At 38.7% G+C, this 22,181-nt stretch overlaps 2 protein-coding genes across 4 annotated transcripts; one reads left to right on the top strand and one right to left on the bottom strand.

Annotated features, from left to right (window-relative positions):
- The first annotated feature begins 1,488 nt into the window (after positions 1–1,488).
- trnau1apb (tRNA selenocysteine 1 associated protein 1b) lies at positions 1,489–13,953 on the top strand. 3 transcript variants are annotated; one of them, XM_074689428.1, is made up of 9 exons: positions 1,489–1,684; positions 2,694–2,791; positions 4,412–4,511; positions 5,339–5,391; positions 5,512–5,640; positions 6,101–6,217; positions 9,183–9,486; positions 12,740–12,782; positions 12,978–13,953. In XM_074689428.1, the coding sequence occupies exons 1-9, from the start codon at positions 1,649–1,651 to the stop codon at positions 13,112–13,114; spliced, it is 1,017 nt and encodes a 338-aa protein (XP_074545529.1). In that variant the 5' UTR covers positions 1,489–1,648; the 3' UTR covers positions 13,115–13,953. The 3 variants fall into 3 exon arrangements, with proteins under 3 accessions (XP_074545529.1, XP_074545528.1, XP_074545531.1); XM_074689427.1 differs by having other exon boundaries at positions 12,737–12,782; XM_074689430.1 differs by lacking the exon at positions 1,489–1,684 and adding an exon at positions 5,146–5,215 and having other exon boundaries at positions 2,774–2,791; positions 5,916–6,217; positions 12,737–12,782.
- A 2,945-nt stretch (positions 13,954–16,898) lies between these two features.
- Positions 16,899–21,904, bottom strand: fitm1l (fat storage inducing transmembrane protein 1, like). The gene is made up of 2 exons (XM_074689494.1): positions 21,726–21,904; positions 16,899–17,577 (listed from the first exon to the last, which is right to left on the bottom strand). The coding sequence occupies exons 1-2, from the start codon at positions 21,902–21,904 to the stop codon at positions 16,899–16,901; spliced, it is 858 nt and encodes a 285-aa protein (XP_074545595.1).
- Positions 21,905–22,181: the final 277 nt, after the last annotated feature.

Below are 22,181 nucleotides of genomic sequence, written 5' to 3'. Positions count from 1 at the left end.
TTCGAGTAAAACCTAACATTATGAAATAAGGACCATGACAAAGACTCAACATACTGCCTTTCCCCCAAAAAACTTTTAAACAAAATTGTGGTGGTTGTGCAGAGTAAAGGACTTAACCCATTAAATGCCAAACAAGTCATATTTGATACTGGTGGTTTCAGAGACCTGTCTCATCAACGTGATAGAAAGTTTCCTTGAAAACTTGTTCAAAAAGGTTGGGGGAAAAAGTCCCTCTGGGATAAACATCTCACTACAGGCAGCTGAATGAAGTTGTATTTTGGCCCTTGCAAAATGTCTGTGCTCATGAAATCATCCACACACTTTTTTGAACAAAATCAATTCTAATGTATAAGAAGCTGCAGCAAGATTAAATTCTAAATTGTTACTAGTTCTTTAAAACAAATATTCTATTCATTTAGAGATACGTATTTACTACATATCTTTACTATAAATGCCTTAAAAACCGCCTAATTTTTCAACACAAAAACACATCTTAAACAAAATGATACAGCAATTGATACAGCACTTTTGGAGTGAAAGTTCCATCGGCCCACTGATGACATGTCATGCACTTGATTATTTTTTAAACGTTACAACGTACCACAAGCAACTTTGTTTCAACTGTCCCTGGGTGCAAAAGAGATGAACTAGCTTGGCTTGCAGCTAACAGCTATTACGACAATTAAAACAATTTAAATGAAAGATTGCTAAACAGACACATAATCAACATGATGCACATTTGATAAGTTCAATGACAAAGAAGGCCAGGTAATCACAAAAAATATTTGTGCAAAAAAAGAAACAAACAACAACAACAACAACAACAACAACAACAACAACAACAGAAAAAATATAATAATACAAAAACTTCCTGACCTTTAAATTGTGTTTTCCCTGCTGTGATTGCTTCAGGGATTAAGGACTAAGCTTTGTATATTTAGAGTGAATTAGGTGATTCCTAGCTTGTTCCTGATAGGAGAAATTGCAAGTGTTATGATTTGCCTGTGTTACAACTGTCTTCTACTTTGATAAACCCTTTCTCATCTACTGGTTGCAAGTGTAAAAGTATCTATCTATCTAAATCTATGTATCTATATATGTCTCTCTCTCTCTCAATCTCTCTCTCTCTCTCTCTCTCTCTCTCTCTCTCTCTCTCTCTCTCTCTCTCTCTATATATATATATATATATATATATATATATATATATAATTGTATGTGTATTAATAAAGAGGAAATGAGAGGAATACAAAAATGTACCTGATCATACATTTTGTTTATTTCGTCGTTTTTTCCACATTCCTCAGGCAAACCTGAAGAACTAGCACTAATGAATCCACTTTTTCCTTGAAAGTCATCTGTTTTATTTCTGTTGCAAAAGCTGTGAGAGAATAAAGCAGGGGAGTGGAGAGTGGGAAAAACAATAGTGAAAAAGTGTGTCCTGAAAAGCACCAGTCTCTACGCGGCTCCCTTGTGGACCGCCGGCCGCCGTCCCAAGCAGACCTCTACCGGAAGTGACGTTGCATCCCCTTGAGAGCGGAAAGAGCTTCACCATTAGCTGTGAACGTGTAGAGCAGATTCTCTTTATTTCTCAATCTTTTCATACACCAACCATTCTCTTTACAGTTTGAGCTCTCATACAGCAGCAAAGATGTTCAACAGACAGACCAGCCTATGGATGGGTGATGTATGTTTGAAATACCTCTCTCTGTGTTTTAACGTTAGCTTCGAGGCTAGTGCTGTATGTTAGCCCGGTCACGTAAAGTAAGCTCAGAAATGTGATCATGGTCGTCAAAGGTTCGACTAACGTATCTAAACTTAACATCTTCAGTACATTTGAGACATCGCGATGGTAGAGCCAAACGTTAAAGACTACAGTGACACTTAGATAAAGGGCTAACGGATTACAGTCATATGTTACTTCGCATATGGGAAATAGTGTCTTCCTAATGCATAACACAGGTGACCATATGGATGCAGTGCTTGCTTCCTTAGTGATTAATTGAAGTCATTATACTCAAAAAAGTTTTAAAGTATTTAATACATTTTAGTTAATGACTGGGATGCTAACGACCCGTTTGCTGATCAAACAGCTGAATGATGTAAAATCTGTAGCTAGCATTGTGTTAGCTTTGATACAGCTTTGCTCATATTTCAATTAAAACTGCTCCTGATTAATGTCAACTATTTTTATTAACAATTCATGAGAAATTGGAATAAATATAAAAACCATGAAATGAGATCTCAGAACTAGGGATGCACTGATCCAACTCTCTACGTCACTATACCAATGCTGACATAAATTCGGTTTCGACCGATAATGAACTTATCGAAACTGATACTAGTATTAACAGTGAGAATTATTTACACGTAATAGAAATCAAGGACAAACATACATGTAGAGTGACTGTATTATTATTTTATGGGATTATGGTATAAATGTGTGGTCAGTAAATCTCTAATAATAACGCTTTGCTTACACTTTACGTTACATACCCCTGATTTGTTATCAGTGTAAGAAAAGTCAGAATTTTTTCCCAAGTCTCTTCAACCATTTTAGACCTTTCAATATAGTGCCAACTATTAGATTAATGAACCATTTACTATGAATGTTTGTATTGTGACTGTATATTGTGAACTCCTATAATCTGATCTAATTGTGGCTTTTATGAAATGTCTTTCTTAAATGTGTTTAGTTGGACCCGTACATGGACGAAAACTTCGTCAAGCAGGCGTTCAGCGCTATGGGAGAATCACCCTTTGGAGTCAAGATCATCACACACAGGATAACAGGGTGAGGACTACAGAGCAGCTTGTGAATCTAAGGGGAATTACTGGCTGTGCTTAAGACTTTAAAAAGATGAAAGCTAGATGATGGCGGATTGAAGACAGGGTTTTATTACAGCTAATTGTGCTCCAAAGCAAACAACATTTTGTGTATAACAAGTTTAACCTGCAAATCTAGTGTATTTAACCTCAAACTCTTAATAAATGGGATCACATACTTATCTACCCGAGACAGCATCAGGGCGATCACTGATTAGGTTTTTCTTTAGTAGATCATTTTTTTCTTTGTCAGATTATGCAGGGTGTCTGCGGGGTCTTAAAAAGTATTAAAAGTTGATCAATCAGTTGTGGGAAAATGAAGGCCCTTAAAAAGTATTAAAAAGTCTTAATCCTAATGTTATGAGGTATTAAATTTCAATCATATTCAAACGTTGACTCCAAACGTATCCATGAATATTTATTTTCCTCCTTGCGACTGTTACAAACTAACCTGACATGCCAGACAGACAGCTCCATATATCCGCCATGAAAATAGTCTATCTGGCTGGAAAATGTTTTTAGGGTCTGAACCTTCAAAAATAACCACACCTGGTGATTGGACGATAACTCTGCTTGTCACACTCATCACAGACCAGCGTGAGGATCTAGAAAAAGCTCTAGCATCTCAAAATATTTCCCTCTAGATCATAAGAGTTCCTCAAACCTCCTGAGAAAATTTCTCTGACTTTTCATGACCTGGGATCAGGGATTCTTACGATTTAGAGAAAGCTTTCCCGGATCTCAGTTGTTTTAGAACAAATATTCTTTGTTCAAATCACCTTTTTACTGTATACAACACAATGAGATAAGGTGTTTATTAATACAGTTACGTAGTGCTGTTGTTTGAAACCTGACAACAAGCAAAGTTGTATTTTTGTGAGGCACAGGCTATACGTAGCGCTAGCAGCCCAGCATATCTGTAGGCTAATGTGACAACAAACTCAGTTCGTATAGGAGTTTAGTAGCCGTCTGTATGTAACGCTGATAGAAAGCAAATAACACAATCTCAGACACATGTCCTAAATTTTGACTATGATGAAATAAAAGTCTGGTTTTTTTTCTGCAAGTTGGCCTTGAGTAACTGCTGTTACTTTTTGTGGGAATGGGAATGTCAATTAACCTGAGTTTAGTTTCATTTATTCTTTTAAGCGTTATTTCTTCCCAGCTTTCCTAATTTATGTTAAAATGCAAACTACAACTGTCAAAGATCTGTTGTTAACAACAGCTTAAAGTTGCCATAAGGTCTTAAGACTTTCTGAAAGGTTTGTAAAAAAGTATTGAATTTAACCTCAGGATTTCAGCATAAACCCTGTTATGGCATGACAATAAAAACACAAAATTTCAAAGGGTTAAATAAAAAAAAAAAACTCATTATAAGGTATGAAATATGATTAAACAATGTGTGCAGGTGTGCTCTACATGCTCAGGGGAATGTGAGCATTTGCTCTGCAGAGCAGGGTGCCTACGCAATCAGTATTGTTACTTTTAAATGAACAGCTGTTTCTTTTTTTTTTTTTCTGGGATTAACTCTAACCACTCTCCTCCCTAACATTTTAACCCCTCCCGTTTGTGTCCTCCTTCTGTGCAGTGGCTCAGCAGGATACTGCTTTGTGGAGCTGGCAGATGAAGCAAGCGTTGACCGCTGTGTCCAAAGACTCAACGGGAAACTGGTTCCTGGATCGAACCCGGTCAGTTTTATGCTGTTTTTGCAAAGTTATCCATCTCTGCTGCAATGTTTCTGTACTTATTTTATTCTGTTTCTTCACAAATACTTTATCATATACCGTGTTTACTATTGACAATTTAATACTGCCTTCCTCTTTTCCCAGTGTTAGACTTACGTTATCGAGCAGTATTCAATTGTTAATTTGAATGTGGATGGTGGAGCTCATCTAGTCTTGGTCTTCCTGTTTTTACAACAGAAACTCAAAAATGTATTGTTTCTAAATCAATATTTCACACATTTGCTCTTTAAAAACAGATTTTTAGGACACTGACAAATAGTCAAACATGTTTGATCTGTTGTACATGTTGCTATCACTAATAATATTGTGCTGTTTCACTGAGTTGACTCTAAGAAGCAGAAGCTGAGGTAGAGTTAATGTGCTGCGGTGACAGCTGATAAAAACCAGGGACTGTCAGTGTAAACTCAGTTTAGGACTGTCTGAAGTCAGTTGTGAGCTTTAGCTGCTTGCTCCTGAACTGAAAATGCTGTTGGCACCATGAGCTGGCCAAGCTACTGGGTTCCCCTGTCCACTGGCCTGACCTTGCTGCTGAAGGTGGCTGAGAGGCTGCTTGTACATGAATGTACTTTGTTTGAAGCTGGTGAATAGAGACTCTGGTAGGAACTAACTGAGGAATGGGCTAAAGGCTGGTCTGGGTGGTGGAGGAGGTATGTAAACCCAAATAACAACCATATTAACTCCACTCTTTTTCAGCAATATCAGTCCTATACTACACGTCTGTTGTGTTTGATGTTAGCTGAGTGTGTTTGTGTTTCTCTCCTTCTGCACAGCCCCGGAAGTTTAAGCTTAACTATGCCACCTACGGCAAGCGGCCAGAGGCAGGGTAAGACTTCCAATCATTTAACTTAACTCCTAAAAAAAATGCAAACTTTTCCTTTAGAGATTTATCGTCACTTTGCATTAAGTACGTCTTTCTAATCAAAGTCTTCTTCTTCCCTGTCAGGCCTGAGTTCTCAGTGTTTGTGGGCGACTTGGCCTCTGAAGTGGACGACTTCCAGCTGCACCAAGTTTTCAAAAAGTACCCATCATGCAAAGGAGCCAAAGTGGTCACCGACCAGTATGGATACTCCAGGTACGTGGAATCACCGAGGCCAGTCGATGTGGCTATTAAATCTGCTTTATTGTCTCATTTGACCTGCTGTCTCCTTTTGATATTCAGTTTTTCACATTATTACAAGAATAGTATGTTTCTATGAAAGTGTGTCCTGGATTGTTTTGGTAATGATAACTCAGACTGCAGTGTTTTGGACGTTGACCACAAGTACATCTTCATCTGTTTTGGACAAAAGGCTGACAAAAACTGTTTTCTTACCTTCTTATGCTGAAACTATTGTTTTCCCCATATAGGCTAAGCAAGAGCAACTCACAATTCAAGTGATGCTACCTCATGTTAAAAGTAAAACAACAAGTTTCAGTTCTACCATAATAATACCCATTATATTCTGTTTCTCATTTATAAGTGGCCATTTAAATGCCAAGTATAGAGCATATGGTTTGTTGGAGTGGAGGTGTGACTTTTGTTTGGCCTGCAGAGGTTATGGCTTCGTCAAGTTTGGGGAGGAGAGCGAACAGAAGAAGGCTATTGAGGAGTGCCAGGGCACAATGCTTGGGGGGAAGCCGCTGAGGCTGAGTGTTGCTGTGGCTAAGAGGTAAGAGACAAGTCAATTAAACAGACTTTTTCTAGAACTTATACTATATCATAGCTATAGCATTTACTAAAGCTATATATACTATAGCACAATGGCACACAAAAATGTTGACACAAAGTGCTTGACTTGCAGAAAATTAATAAAATCCAAGTAAAGTGACCTGACAACACCCCATAAACACACACAACTCACAGCCCTCCATCCCCAACAGACCAGCCCACACTACCAGGGCATAAGAAAAGCACAACATAACTCAAATCTGTGCAGATAAACTGAGGAACTGCTGGAACGCTATCTGAGAACTTAACCCTCTTCTTATGATACGGGTAATTTTGACCCATTCCTGTTGTCTGTTTTCATCCTTTCTTTTTCTTCATGAAAATTGTTTGTCAACTAGTTTTGTGTTTCTGACAGAGTTACAGACATCAGCCTCAAGTTTCAAAATTTGGCATTACTTTACTTACAAAGCCAACAGTAGGGGTGGCTTCATATGCCAATAGGCGTATTTAAGCCTGTCTATATAGCTTACTGCTAACACACACTAAGGAAACACTACGAACATGATGAAGCACCTCACCGTTCAGCATCCTCACCTCCTTAAAGGTCCCATATCCTGCTCCTTTTCTGCAGTTTAATATGGATCATTGATGTCTTCATGAAATGGTAGTAACATGTTCTGGTCCAAAAAGCCAATAAATCAAGCACAGCAGCATTGTTTCCAGGCTCTCGTAGCCCCTCTGTTCAGAACGCTCTGATTTAGTGGGCGTGACCTTCATATGTAAATGAGCCACCGCTGATACCGCCCCGCTCGTCCGCGTCATTGAGAATGGCACCACAACAGGCTAACCGCAGCTACAGTTAGCATCCTGACGCTAACACAGAGACAGGGGGGACACTGAGAAAAAGCTCTTACATCTGCTCCACAGCACACAGCATTTAAAATACTCACATTTCCAGGGTTCAAGGTTTGTTGGCGGATGATTGGTAATGAGCCTGGATTCAGGACCAGTCTATTCGCTAGCCCTCTGTTGTACTGTCCAGAGTTGGAAAAGCAGTCGGCCGTGAAGTGACTAGCACACACATGCACAGTTTTACTGAGTGTAGCCGGAACATTTCCCTCATAAATGAACTCTAGCCACTTAGTCTTGTCTTCTTCTGAGATGGGAAGCTTGTGCATGGAACTATGTGGCTGTTTACAGCCAAAAACAAAGCAGTGATGGCTGCTGGAGCAGCAGCGGGGAGGGAGTTCAGGGATATCTGCTCCGACGGACCAATCAGGTCAGACTTGCTCCTGATTGGTCAAAAAAGGGAATCGCTGACATCGGCAAATCCCCAAAATCCAAACAGCTTGTTTTTTTAACATTCACAAGCACTACTAAGTGCAGGTTTTGTCATTAAATATCACATTTTGTGGGCTGGGAGGAAAGACAAAGATCCACAAATTTCACTAAAAGACTTAATCAAGTGATTTTTGCATAATATGGGAACTTTAAAGAGCAAGTGCGACAGAATCACTACGTGTCCAAACACAAAAGTCAAACGACTGTCAATGACTTTGTGACAAGCAAACTAGTTCATCGCTGCTTATTGTATTCATTTTCTGATGTTTTAGGTTTCGCCACGGTATCGATTAGGTATCGGCATCGAGATATTTTAGGCAGGTATTGTTTCGCACCAAGATTTTGGTATCGTGACAACACTATTTTGACGTATACACCAAAAATAAGCCCAGGTATGTTTACAGCTGAAGAAGCTTTATCACAGGTTTTGAACGGGGACAGTGTTGCAGAGGAAAGAGTTCAGAGACAGAGGACAATGCCATTGATAATCCAGATTGTCAGTTTTCCTACAATGAAGAAGATTCAGAGGACAAGTCTGCCGTTGTCTCTCCATCAGATGAAAATCATCATCCACAGAAAGGACATGAGCATCTAAAGATGAAAATATAAAATGGTGATCATCACCAGTGGTGTACACTGACTCTTTGAGAGGAAGGGCCAAAATAAAAAAGAGCAATTTAGCTCACGTTTTTCCACCTAGGAAGGCAGCTTAGTGTGTTTGCCAACCATGTGCACACTTTGGCATGTGTTAGGGCTCCAAAGAGAGCACTTTAGAGTGTGTTTTGCCAGGTCTGTCCTTTCAGAGAGGACAGTTAAAAAGTTATCTCTTGTTTTAAATGCAAGAATTACATCTGCAGAAAGCACACAGGTACATTCTGTCCACCATGTGGAGAAAACTGAAAAAGTGGAACCAGAATGGGGCAAGTTAAATGAAAAACAATGTGTTTGTGAACTGAAAAGTGGAACTTTAACTAAATATTTATTAAATACAATTTGGAGATTGAAAATGTTTTGTTAGTCTCTTCTCTAAATGTTGATATAAACTACAGCAAAGCTGTTAATGGTTTTACCTGTTTTTGACTGTTTTGAGTAGATTTAATAGAGTAGAATCAAAGTAATTTTTCCAACATACTACAAAGGCTAATAAAGAAACAGTTATGGCAAAATAAGATGTTCAAACTCAAGGTCAGAAAATTTAATAACCAAATTAAAAGAAACTAATAAGATGAGAAAATACCAAAAGAGTTAAGCAGTAAAAAAGAAAAAGATTTAGAACTGAAACTTACAAGTACAGAGAAAGTACAGAAAAGTACAGAATTTAAGAGCTGATCGAAACAGTGAAGTAGAATAAAAAGATAAACATTTAGCAGCGTCAAAAAACAAGCTAAATATTTAACATGAAAAAAATGATCAGTGTGTATCTTTTAATCAGCACAGAACAGAGTTGAGCTTTAAGCTTAAACACAAAACTAGTTGACAAGAATCTGCAGCCAGAAACCACTCACGGTTTGGTATTAACTGACATTTATTCCAACATGTCGACTACTTTTCATCTGCTCAAACCCTGAAATCCACAGACTACCCACCGAAAATTGTGTAACCTTTATGTGTTTGTCATGTTGCAGCCAGAAGATGAGCAACTACCACGGGGGCCAGGGCCAGAATTACCACAGCAGCTACAGCCAGTCCCAGTCTAGTTACTACGGCAGCCACACCAGCGGGGGTCAGGGAGGTTACTACCCCCAGTGGGGGGGTTATGACCAGTACAGCGGCTACAACAACAGTGGCTATGGCACTGGCTACAACAGTGGCTACGGTACTGGCTACAACTACAACTACGGACCCTATGGATACCCCCCTCCAGGCCACATGATGCCCCCACCTCCCATGGGGATGCCCCCCATGACCACGGACATGTCTGCTGTTGAGGTGAGGGGATGGTTTCACTCTTAGAGGAGTGGGTGGGGTTATTTAGGTTGGTAGGTTAAGAGGTCAGTCTGGGGTGATACAGAGAGGAGCACAGAGCATCAGTCTCCTCCAGCACTAAAGGTTAAAAACAGCTTGCTGCATGTACAGGTTTAACTGGGTAACAGGTTTTTCCTGTGGCTCTGGTTGGTTCACAGTGACTGAGCCAGGCTTCCCTAAGGCCAGTTTTCTTTCTGGTCCAGCAGATTCCTGTAGATACACAAAACCCTCACAGCTGTAGAGTTGGTTAATGTAGCCCCCGAGTTTCTGTGTCACTTCAAACTGTCAGCTAAGTTGAGCATTATTTTCTGTTCCTCTGATAATGAAGCCACAAAACTGTGAAGGAAAGGAAGATGGACAGAAACTGAGACATGATGAAGGCACCAAAGTTCTCACGTTAAAAGTTCCTCAGAAGGAGCTTTAAGTGTAGTTTTTCACTTTTAATGTAGAAAGAAAGACAAAAAAATTCTAGTTTCTTTATAAACTGAAAAATAAGCATACATAAAGATAATATGTTGAAATTTTTCCTTCTTATACCATAATTTTGACTTTGATCCACTATTCTATCTTTTTTTAAATCTCAGTTTTACTTTTTATTGCTTTGTTTTGACTTTTATCGTCAAATTTAAACTGTTCACTTAAGTTTGACATTTTTTCCTCATTATTTTAGCCTTTTATCCACAATTTTACCATTTGTATTTAATCTTGGCCTTTGACCCTACATTTTACCTTTTTAATACTAATATGACTTTTTATCACTTAGTTTTTACTTTAAAGCAAAATTTAAACTTTTGTATAACAATTTTAACTTTTGCTCACTTTTTTTCACATCTAGTTTTGGCATTTTATCCAAAAACCAGACTTTTTAATTTAAATTTTATTTTTTTAACTTTTTTATTGCTTAGTTTGTTTATTGTAACAGATTTTAAATTTTCATCCCATAGTTTTGACATTTTATCTTACAATTAACCTTTATCTAGTAGGGATGCACGATATTGGATTTTTGCCGATATCCGATACGCAGATGTATCGAAACCCCTTTTGGCCGATACCGATACCGATACTGATACCAATAATCACAAGTTTGTTTGTTTTATTCACTGTACAGAAAGCTAAGTCTATCCTGTACTGGAATTTATATGTTATTCTTATTGTGACGGTCTTATTTGTTTAAGAAACACACATAAAACAAGACAAAAAAACATTTGATTTTACCATAAATAAGAAATGTTTTTTTTTTTTCAAACTCAAGACATTCGGTATAAAAATACAGAAAAATAATTCCTTTAGATAACATGAAGTTTAAATGTACAATGCATTTTTAAACATAAACAAGTTGCATTTGATTATTTTAGAGCTACTGTAACAACCTGGTGACAGACACAGAGCTCTGCAGTGCAAATAAATGAAGTGCTACATTTTATTTAAGGAGCTTATTTTTCAGATGGAAAATAATAATAATCCTAACTGAATAGCACGTTATCTGCTGTGCCAATCAGCAGAAATTTTCACATCTGCCGATACCGATTAACATGTTTCTAAGCTTTCATCAGCCAATACCGATATTGTGCCGATAATATTGTGCATCCCTATTATCTAGTATTTTTGACTTTTTATTGCATAATTTCACCTTTTGTTCATTTATCTTTCTTTTAAACACAACTCTTAAATCCATGAGTTTGTTTCTTGTTAGCATTCTAAAAACAAAAACCATTAGTTTGATTTCTGAAAATAAGGAAAAAAAATTGTTGCACATCTAATGGACGCAGGCTGTGTCCGAAATTATTCCCTATTCACTATATAGTGCACTATATAGTGAATACACCAGTTTGTAGTGCTGTCTGAAATCTTACTAAGCATGGTCATTTACTATATAGTCCACTTTTGAGTGGACTATATAGTGACTTTCCAAAATGCATTGTGGGATACTTTGGGATAGCACAGTGCATTTTGAAAAGTCGTGTATTAGCGATGCTCACTATCATATTTACCATCATGCATTGCAGTTCAAACAGAAGGAATGGCTGATTACATGATTACTGATAACATGAAACAACATTACAAACTGAGAAGAACACTTATCTCTCTGTTAAACTTTTGGACGAGCCTGTAATGATCAAACACAGTATAATTTGCTGCGTAACTATACAAAGCAAATTATTTTAAAAAATAATGTGTAATAAATGTTTCTATTATATTTGGCTATTGCGGAAAATATGCTAAGTATAATATTGTTATCACTCAAATAAATACCGTTTTGTGGTGTTTCAAAACGATAAAATGATAACTCTACTAGAGGTGTCCCAGTCCGATATTGATATCAGATAACGGTCTGATATCAGCAAAAAAACAAGTATCGGTGTCGTATCGGAATGCATCTAAAATCTCAGATATAAGCACTCAGATATGAGCAGTTTCTGTTACCCATTGGTTAATAATAAATGGGTCAGTTTTTCCTCATACCTACTGTTGCTGACTACTGTTCTTTGTTTGAATAATATCACTTAATCAAGCCTTTCCTAACATGACAGACATACTACAAAATAAGTAATAAAAGTATGCATGTTTAACGCTGATATCATATCGGATTAATATCAGTATCGGCCAATACTCAATGCTGCAGTATCAGTATCGCATCAGAAGTGAAAATGTAATATCGGGACATCCCTAAACTCTACATTCCCAGCTGTCAGAGAGTGACGCAAGGGTAATTACGTCACTGTCAGCGGCTGGTGAGTGAATCAGTAGTGTCCGAAATGTTGTTTTAATTTAGCTGATTTAGTGGACTATATAGTCCACTACATCTATAGAGTGAGTAGTGAGTAGGGAATGAGTGAATGATTTCGGACACAACCATAGTGACACCTGTAAAGAAAAAAACTGATGTGCAGTTAAGTGTAATCAGTATATCTTATTCTCTCCCTCCCACGACAGTTTGATCATTAAAAGAAAAATGTCATCCTCTTGATGCTGCTGGTCAGTTAAACTCTTAAAGCTCCGTCATGGGTGAACTCATAAATATGTGTCTGGCTCAGAAACAGTTGAGAACTCCTGACAGGAGCTTTCAAATCAATATTTTCATTTGAGCAAAGATCATTGGATTGGATTTCTACCTCTCCTGAAAAGAAGTCTCATCTTTGTAGTCTTGTGGTGTTAGACCAGGGTTACTGCGGGGTCTCTGAAATAACTCTTCATTTGTTATGTCTCTCCTCAGCAGAGCCATGAGGAAACTGAGGGACCAGAGGAGGATAACGCAGAAGGTAGAGATTCTTTTCTCTTTCCAGAAAACATCTTTCTCATCAAACTACGATCAATTGTCACAAAACCTCTCACTCCTGAACTCTCTGCCTGTGACGGATGAAGTGTCCAGTTTGTTTGCTTTATGATCAGCTCACAGTCTTTACCAGAAGAATACCACATATAGTGTTCACATGTGTCAATGTGTTATTTTACAGAGCCCATCCCTGAATGCGACGTTGAGCAGTGGAACAAAGATTTCATGCAGCGCAGTGAAGAACTCTACGACGCCATGATGGAATGTCACTGGGAGCCTCTGGATTCTGTCAGCTCCCCCATCCCCTCATTCTCTTGATGATTATTCCCCTTCTGATCCTTTTTTCACCCTTAAATCCATCCTTTCTTCTCCCCCAGAGTACGCTCTACTGTGGCCTGACACCACAGTGACACTTTAAAGTCCAGCTTCAGTGCATGCGATGCACTTTGACCTCCTCAGAAACCTGAAACACACAAAACTGTGGAGAACGTGCCGACGTTTCCCTCCCTGCAAATGACTTTGAAGCAGACACACAGAAGGTGTAGCAATCTGAATGTGTCCATATCACACCCTGTTGTTGTTTCTGGTGTAATGATATCAATGAAGATTGTTTTTCACACTTTCATTCACTCCAGATGAAAATGATGAAGGAGCAAAATCAAACTTTGTTCATTAAAGATGGCCTGATTTTAAAAGGGAAGATATTTAAAGATGAGTGTTTAAAGTTTGCCTTAATGTCGTCGACCATCTTTTCTTCTTCTCAGTGCGGGATGGTCAGAAGAGTTACTTTTGTTTGTGCTGAATGTTTTTTTCCGTTTTGTTCCATCTTATTGAAGGGTTTGTCCCCTGCTTTTTATTTGTCTGATGATTAAGAACAAGGGTAAAAAAAACTGACAGACGATGCTATTTAAAGTACCCAGCAGTGAACATCCACACATGTAATTTATCATGAGCAGCTGCACACATCTCTGTGCCACGCACACGGTACAGACCTCACAGTACCGCAGAGTGCTGTGGGACTGCATGCAACAATCTCACCAGGTAATACCTGATTCATTCAGTCAGATATCGATCCGGGCAGTGTTTATTTTCTGCTGTGTGGTGGCTGATGCTCTGTAAATAGTTTCTTTCTGGAGACGTTTTATCAATTAAACAGATTTAGGTGTAAAATGGTTGTCTTTCATTTTTGAAATTGAACTTTGTAGTGTTGGTCTTGTAGTAATTTGTTCTGTATTAAGGACCTTTGTAAAGGATGCAAGAACCGATATTCTGTTCCTTAAGATTTGATAGTTGGTATTTATATCAAGGTTTTGTCTTATCACCAAAATGTTAATCAGAAAGCAGAGGTACAGTTGTCTTTATTGTAATACATACTACATACAACTTGTATTTCCCATAAATGTTTATTCTGCTATTCTCTAAACATAAGCTACTAAACAATTGTCCACACTCCGTCTTAAAAATAGCACCAGGTTTTTACGAGGCGTACTGAAATAATGAGGTCATAACGTAAGGATGTTAATGTTACTGCCATGTTAAAGGCTGGGCCTCAAACACTGAGGTCTGCTCATAGCTTGGTTTTTCACAGGTCTCCAGAGGCCTGGCCAATCAGAGTGAAGGGGGTTTGTGGAGCAGGGGAGCCAAAGTGATATTCCAGGATGAAACAAGTTGGGTCCTATCACAAGGTTTAGGGCAGAAATTACCCCTACAGCAGTGTTTTTGTGCAGCAGAAGCCCAGAGCGCTCACACCAAACATCTGCTCCCTGCTCCTCTGCAGGTTTCCTCTGCACTCAGACTGGGCCATATTTTACTTGGCCAAAAACACAAGTAAACTGACTCCCATTGAAAAAATCCGATATCTGTCTGCATTCACGCTTTATTTAGAGAATTTTCAGCGCGTTACTTTCACACAAAAACACTGCTAAATAAGGCTCTAGTTCTCATCGTGTCTCTTTGTTCTGGCAGACTACCTGCGTTTGTTTATATCTGGCACGCCGCGCGCGCGGACTGATACACTAAGTGGCGAGCACCTCGTAGCCAGCTGTGGCTCTGCAGCGGAGGTAGCGCCATTATACGACACGATGAGAACTAGAGCCTAGGGGTGGGCGATACCGGGAATTTTGGTATCGATCCGATACCAAGTAAATACAAGGCTAGTATCGCCGATACCGATACGGTAACCGATACTTTTTGCATGAAATGTAATGATCTTCGAATGATTTTGTGATTTTGCCTTGAGTTGGTTGATTATGATTATGGTAAAACACAGCACAAAGATTTTGGACAATAAAATGCTTTTTTTTTTAACCAGCCACAACAAAAGAACACCATTTTAACTGTATAAAAGTAACAAAATAGTTATTCCACCACCCCAATTGTTAAGGAAAAAAAATCACAAGTATAACAAAAAATAACAAAAAGTTCCCTCCCATTTGCACAGGGAAGCAGCAGACGGAGGAAAGAAAAGTAAATTGCTGGACAACATAAGAGAAACTGTAGTACCGATGTCATCACGCAAGTATCGATCAGATACCAATGCTCATCTTGGTATCGATACTATCGATATTTAGATCGATACGCCCACCCCTACTAGAGCCTTATTTAGCGGTGTTTTTGTGTGAAAGTAACGCGCTGAAAATTCTCTAAATAAAGCGTGAATGCAGACTGATATCAGATTTTTTCAGTGAGAGTCTGTTTATTTGTGTTTTTGGTCAAGTAAAATATGGCCCCGTCTGAGTGCAGAGGAAACCGGCAGAGGAGCAGGGAGGGGGTGTTTGGTGCGTGCGCTCTGGGCTTCTGCTGCACAAAAACACTGCTGTAGGGGTAATTTCTGCTCTAAACCTTGTGATAGGATCCAACTTGTTCCATCCCGGAGTACCACTTTAAAGAGACATTATTCAAACTGCTGTAAGGAGTTTTCAGCAGGTAATAAAACACACTGATAGACACAGTGAGGCATCTTTAGGATCTTTAAAAAGAAAACCAGACCATCTGAAACGAAACAGAGGCTGTTTTCCAAACAGCCCGCTACATACTGCATGTGAATGTAGTAGGCCCTACATACTACCTACTGCTTTTACATGTGATATGAAGCCCGTTCTTTCGTTTCCTGAGAATAAATCTGGAAGGGATTTTTATTTTTACAGCTCATGGAAAAACCTCTTCCATATAATCCATGTATGGTTTAAAAAAGTGATTTAGTGGTTTATATATGGGCTTCAATGAATTTGTAGAAGTAAACGCCTCTTTAAGACTGCAATTAACAAGTTTAACTGGTGTTTCTTTAGCATCATTTCACTTCTATCTCACAGACTGTCTCATGTTTGTGTTGTTAGGTTGTGGATATAGTGCTGACTCATTATAGTAGATGGTGGTAATTCACCAAAACCTGCCACATAGACATAGACAAACAGGGTTAGGGCCGTGCATTGTTAGGGCCGACAATTACATACTGAATTTTGGCCAAAATAGTCAGCACTGCTAGTGTAGTAGGCAGTTTGGAAAACAGCCAGACATTCTGGATTGGTTGTGTAAGACCAGAAGGTGAACAAACAGCTTCTTTTAACTCCTCCCGCAGCAAATATTCAAAGTAAGCAACGCGTGACAGTTAAAAACAGCAGGATGGAGTTTATATTCAGAAATCACTTCGAACACATTCATAGAACAGAATTAGCTGAGAGGAAACACTTTGACCACAAGCAGGGTGAAATCAGCTTTAAAGAAAGTTTCTTACAGTGGTTGATCTTTTATAATTTGATCACTAGTTATGTTTTTATCAGCATTCAATAAAGTAAACTGAATCATCATCAACAAGTTGTTTTGATCTAGGCTTTGCAACATTTTGGGTGGATTAAAAAAAAAAGAAAGATTTCTTCAAACATTTTCTTTCCAAGACGGAAAAACACCATCCTATTGTCAGAACTTCAGTCATGCAGAAACTCTGGTTATTTCTTCAAAGGAATCTTTATTTTCCGGATATTTCTGACTTTCTTCATCAGGGGTTTGAACAGTACACACACATCACACATGTAAAGGGTTTTGGGCTCACAAAGACTTTCCTAACACCTGTAACCAGCTCCAGCTGACACTGTCTGTGTCTCTGTTAGTCCAGGTGGTCTTGGCTCACTTGTGCATCTTCTGCTTCAGAGCTGCTGGTCTTGGTGTTGAGCAGTCCCAGTCCAGGTCTTCCAGGTGAGCACCAGCTGGGTGCCAGGCGGTACCAGCCCTGGTACAGTCCTCTCCAGCTCAGACAGCCCAGAGCGCCCCCTAGCAGCTGAGTGGGAAACTGAGGGAAGTAAGCCAGGAGGCAGAGCAGCAGAAAGATCCAGAGGCCGAGCAGGAGCACACAGAACAGGAAGAGGATCCTGAGAGGGACATCTGAGATCCCGCCCAGGCTCAGGTAAGGGCCAAAAACAGCTGTTTCCTCCGCCAGCAGGAGGCAGCAGAGACAGAGGAGGAAGACATCCTCTGAGACCTCGTAACCTCTCCACAGCATCCCTGCTTTGAGGCACTCAGACTTACTTTCCCCCTCACGGAGCACCAGCAGAGGCTGCCCGTTGGTGACCTCTGCCCCGTTGAGAAGAGGCTCATAGCAGCTTCCTGTGGCGTTCTCCAGGAGGTCCAGGAGTTTACAGAAACCAAGCCACAAACCTCCAGCCATCCCTAGCCGAGAGAGGTGACGCATGGAGAGGGAGAAGGAGCGACGGATGGAGAAAGAGAGAAGGAAGACGAAGGAGCCGACAAAGACGCAGGTCCAGCCCCAACCGGAGCGCAGAAACATCCTGAAAGAAGAGCAGACCAGATCACCTCTGTCATATTTAAATTGATCAGTTATCAGTTAACTTATTAAAACCAAGGACATCCTTTACATAACTAATAACAAACCTCTGTCCTTCACCTAGAGCTCTTTTCTGAAGATGAAAAGATCAGGATTTTAGGTTATGAGAAAAAATAGTTTTGACTTTTAAGAAAGAGATATTTTATGGAAACTCATTTCTGAAATTTTAAAATCTAAGTCCAGTTGCTACCCCACCTCTCACCCAATGACAGCTGGGATAGGTGACCCTGAACAGGACAAGTGGCTCGGAAAATGAATAATTGAATGAATTAATTCATCTGCTTGGAAAAGAGACGAGACTCATGTGTTTCATTGTGTGATGATCATTTTAAAAGGAAAAAGGTTAAGTGAAGAAACAGACTAGGATTATAAATGACGTACAAAGAACTATATCAGTCTTAGGGATATCACCAGGGTTTAAATTATTATTTAAAAAGTAAAAAAAAAAAGGATAAATTCTGGAACACTGAACTGGGTTAAAGTCACACGTGATAGCACGTGAGCAGAATTCAAGTCCTGATGGGTAGTAAACAGGTTTTTCGAGTGATTAAGAGAAAAAAATTGATTGAACCAAAAAAAATCATTCAACTTTCAGGATTCTTGAAGACTTTTCTTCCTAGCCTCATGTACTTCCAGCCTTTTTTACAGTTTCCTCTGCTCTGATTGTCTGTAGCTGTGTGTGTTTTCAAAACCAGATACTACAGCATGTAGTATGGAATACACACTATGCCAAGCTTTTGAATGCTTAGTATAGTATGTATCATGAACTTAAGTATGTAGTATGTATTCTGTTTTTGAATGCAGTATGTACTAAATACTGCTTTGAATTAAGTATGTAGTATGTACTAGTCTTCATACTGCTTTTAAAGGCAATATGTAGTAAATTCTACACACTAATTTTTATTCAATGAGCATGTAGTATGTACTGCATGCTACTTTTGAATGAAGTATGTAGTATATAGTTAGTTGTAAGAAGCATGTACTAAAGTATATAGCATGTAATACTGCTTTGAATGCAATATGTAGTGTGCAGTATGACCTACATTCTCCAGGCAATATGCAGTATTGCTGCTTTTCTATGTAGTGTATAGAAGTACTGCAAACTACTTTTGAAAAAAAATATGAAGTACTTTGTATTTACGATGGACTACATACTGCTTTTGAATGCAGTATGTATTCTGTTGTATGTACTACAAACCACATACTTCTCTTGAATCCAGGATTTAGTATGCAATTTATACTAGATTTGTAAGTAGTATGTACTGCAAACTGTTTTTGAATTAAGCATGTAATATGTATCATATACTACTGGATCCACTTAATAAATATGGATCAAGTGTCATGCTGTTTTAGTGTTCAAGTCTGATTTGTTGATGTTCGACTTGCATCTGGTGTGTTTCAGCTTTTAATTTGTAGTTCTGTCTGTTTTGTTTTGAGTTTGATTTCCTGTCTTGGTGTTATCTTGATTGTTCATCACGCCCTGATTGTTTTCAGCTGTGTTCCTTACCTTGTGTGTGTTTAGTATCTGTGTCTGCCGTAGTCCTGTGCCAGTTCGTCATGTTAAGTTGTGTCATGTGCTATAGCCTTTGCTGTGATTTTGAGTTGAGCAATTTGTTACCAGCCTATATTGTGATTTTGAGTTCAACAGATAGATACCAGCCTTTGCTGTGATTTTGATTTCCACAGTCTGTTACCGGTCTTTGCTGTGTTTTTTTTTAAGTTAGAATAAGTGTTCCTTTTTCAAATAAACCTCTGTGAATTTTGACACTGGATCTGAGTCTTACATTTGGGCTCTTACTCTGAGCTTGTCATCGAGCTCCAGTGACGATCATTTTAAACTAAGCATAGAGGCGTAGCTACAATTAGGCAAACACAGGCTGTTGCCTGGGGCCCCAAGATTCCCAGGGGCCCCCAAAGCATCTCTTAAAAACTGATTTATGAAGTTCTCTTCAATTGAAAGCATTTCTTTTTTCTAAATCTTACTTCACATGCTTCAAGACATCAAAAGGCTTAATCTTTAATGATGGTTTTGGGTACTCCCCCTCCCTTCTTATTCAATGGGCTATTCCATGTTACAACACATCTGGAAATTTGATTCAGGAAGAAAGTGGTAAAAAACACTTTTTTTTTCAATTTTTTTCTTATTTTCAACCAAGTCAGAAATAAAAACAATGTTGCTCTGAGATCTGAGATAAACATATAAGACTTTTAGGATTTTAAGGACTTTATCTAGCCCAGGAAACAGGATAATTTTCTCAAAATCAAACTTTTTGAGTTGGTGATTAACATTATTGTACAAAATCTCTTTTTTGGATACATAACTCACTGGACAGAGGGTCAAATAAAAATACATTAACATTAAAATAATAGAACCAAAAAGTATGGTAACTGTAAATATCACCTCTTTCAGTAGATTGTTTTTTCCAGTTTTATGTTGTGCTTGATATTTACATATTTTTTATTTACTAAATTATTTTTTTCAATATTTACCTATTGTAATGTTTTTCACTTCATACTTTCTTGTTTGTTACTGTTACTCTGTAAATTCCCCAAAATGGGACAAATAAGCTGTCAATTGACCATAAAAGATTTCAAATCCAGGACAAAGTGGACTAAATTATGTATTCACTTTTTTCTAAATCAAACTAAAGTACAGAACTTGAGGAAATGCATTTAGTTGTGTTAAGTTACCATGTACAAGATTAGCACTGTCTCATGCCTTGATTCTCAGAAAGAGACAGTGGATCCAGGGAAGGCCAGTCTAGCTCTGAGGAAGATGAGTTACAAGGACATGGAGAGCCCCATTGACTGGGTTTGCCTTTGGCCCCCAAACCACTAAATACGCCCCTGACTAAGCACTGGCACAGATCTCACCAGCAGAGGAATATGACCTGCCTGAGTTGAGTGGCTCTGTCCAACATAACTTTACATTAAGTTTTGGATTGTTTTGCAGGGAAACAACCTTACTGTTGTAATCTTGAAGCTGCAGCATGATGGACTAAAGGATCTCTGAATAGTCTTCTGAACACTGACTCTGTATCAAACAGAGAGCTATAGAAAATTGATGTTGGTTTGTGGTCATGGAGGATGACTGTAGGACTGCCCACCTGGAGTAACAGGTAGTTAAGTCATGTGACGGTTGGTGACACATGAAGAGGTTGGTCAAGTAATCTGGATACCAGACAATGACAAACAAAGCCCCACTTCTTCTTGCTTCATCACACTGAACCATTAAATATTGTCATGTAGCTGCAGTCAACAGAGTACCTCTTATAAACAGTCACACAGAAGATCATGTGTGGGAAACAAGGTTATAATAGTTAACTAAAATGAAACTAAAAAGGAAAACTAAAATTTAAAATACATTGCAGTTCACTCAAACTAATAAAAACTAGAAAAGAAAACAAAAATGATTAGTAAACTAAAACTGTACCTTGTGTTAACAAAACTAACTGAAACTAACTAAAATGATAGACAAAATTCCCTTAGTTATAGTTTTTGACAATATTAATAGCCTTCAGGATTTAAATTAATAGGACGCATTTTCCCAACCAATTTTAGACAGTTTTAGGCAGTTGTCAGTGCTGCACAGCACCATCATAGCGGCGTATAGGGACGTGCTGGGACAAAACGTAGTGGAGCAATGAATTAGAGCATCTGTAATAGTTTAATTGTTACAGAGTCCAAGTTTTTATTGTATTTGAGTCTGCCTTTATTGTTACAGAGTCCAAGTTTTTATTTATTGAAGCTATTATACTATTTTTTTTATAATTTATGTTAATGTTGTTTTTATGTAATTTATGTCAGAATTATTTTATATTATTTATGCTAACCCTAACCCTAACCCTAACCCTAACCCTAAAAAACTAAAACTAAACTAAAACTAAGCCTTGTTGCAAAAATCAAAACTAAATAAAAACTAGAATGCCCACTCCAAAACTAACTAAAACTAAACTGTAATGGAAAATAAAATGTCAAAACTAACTAAAATTAAACTATAATAACAAATCCAAAACTATTATATCCTTGGTGGGAAATTCAGCAGTGTGATAACATCCCTGGTTAGAATAGGATGAGCAGAAGCAGCCTCACCTATACAGGAAGTGACTCCTTTTGGCGAAGATGCTGTGTTGTGACACCCAGAGGCTCAGTGCAGGACCAAACACCACCACCGCTGACAGCCAGAGGTGGAAGTGCTGCCGCACCGCCGTGTTACCCAGGAACCGGGCCGCCAGGTCCGTCAGGACCACCAGCAACGTGTTGAGGAACATCTGGACGCAGAACCAACCTCTGGCTGGAACTTGAGGAGTTGAAATGGATCAACTCTGAGAAACTTGTTCTCCTCAGACTGAAAACTGAAGCATGCACTGCTTCCTGGGACACGTCTGTAATCCTGTCCAGAATGCACCGTACTCAGAGCCTGATGCTGTGGATTACCTGCTCCTACAATAATCCAGCAGTTTGTGCAATCTTAACATCCAGATTGGATCAGTCTGTCACTTCAAGCTGAAGTATTAGAGTTTGAAGTTTGTCACATCAGCACATGAG

Source organism: Halichoeres trimaculatus, unplaced genomic scaffold, assembly GCF_033239565.1.
Source record: "Halichoeres trimaculatus isolate MK-OKI-2021-1 unplaced genomic scaffold, fHalTri1.1 fHalTri1_scaffold_15, whole genome shotgun sequence".
Lineage (NCBI taxonomy): Eukaryota > Metazoa > Chordata > Actinopteri > Labriformes > Labridae > Halichoeres > Halichoeres trimaculatus.
The sequence above is the reverse complement of the archived record's forward strand: the minus strand, read 5'-3'. Positions and strand labels throughout refer to the sequence as shown.

Bases quoted from the DNA above. Each gene is read 5' to 3' on its own strand.
- trnau1apb (XM_074689427.1), top strand. From the start codon at position 1,649: ATGTTCAACAGACAGACCAGCCTATGGATGGGTGAT. The intron at 6,218-9,182 runs GTAAGAGACAAG...GTCATGTTGCAG, and splicing joins AGTGTTGCTGTGGCTAAGAG to CCAGAAGATGAGCAACTACC. The intron at 9,487-12,736 runs GTGAGGGGATGG...GTCTCTCCTCAG, and splicing joins CGGACATGTCTGCTGTTGAG to CAGAGCCATGAGGAAACTGA.
- fitm1l (XM_074689494.1), bottom strand. From the start codon at position 21,904: ATGTTCCTCAACACGTTGCTGGTGGTCCTGACGGACCTGGCGGCCCGG. The intron at 17,578-21,725 runs GTGAGGCTGCTT...CTCTTCTTTCAG, and splicing joins AGGAGTCACTTCCTGTATAG to GATGTTTCTGCGCTCCGGTT.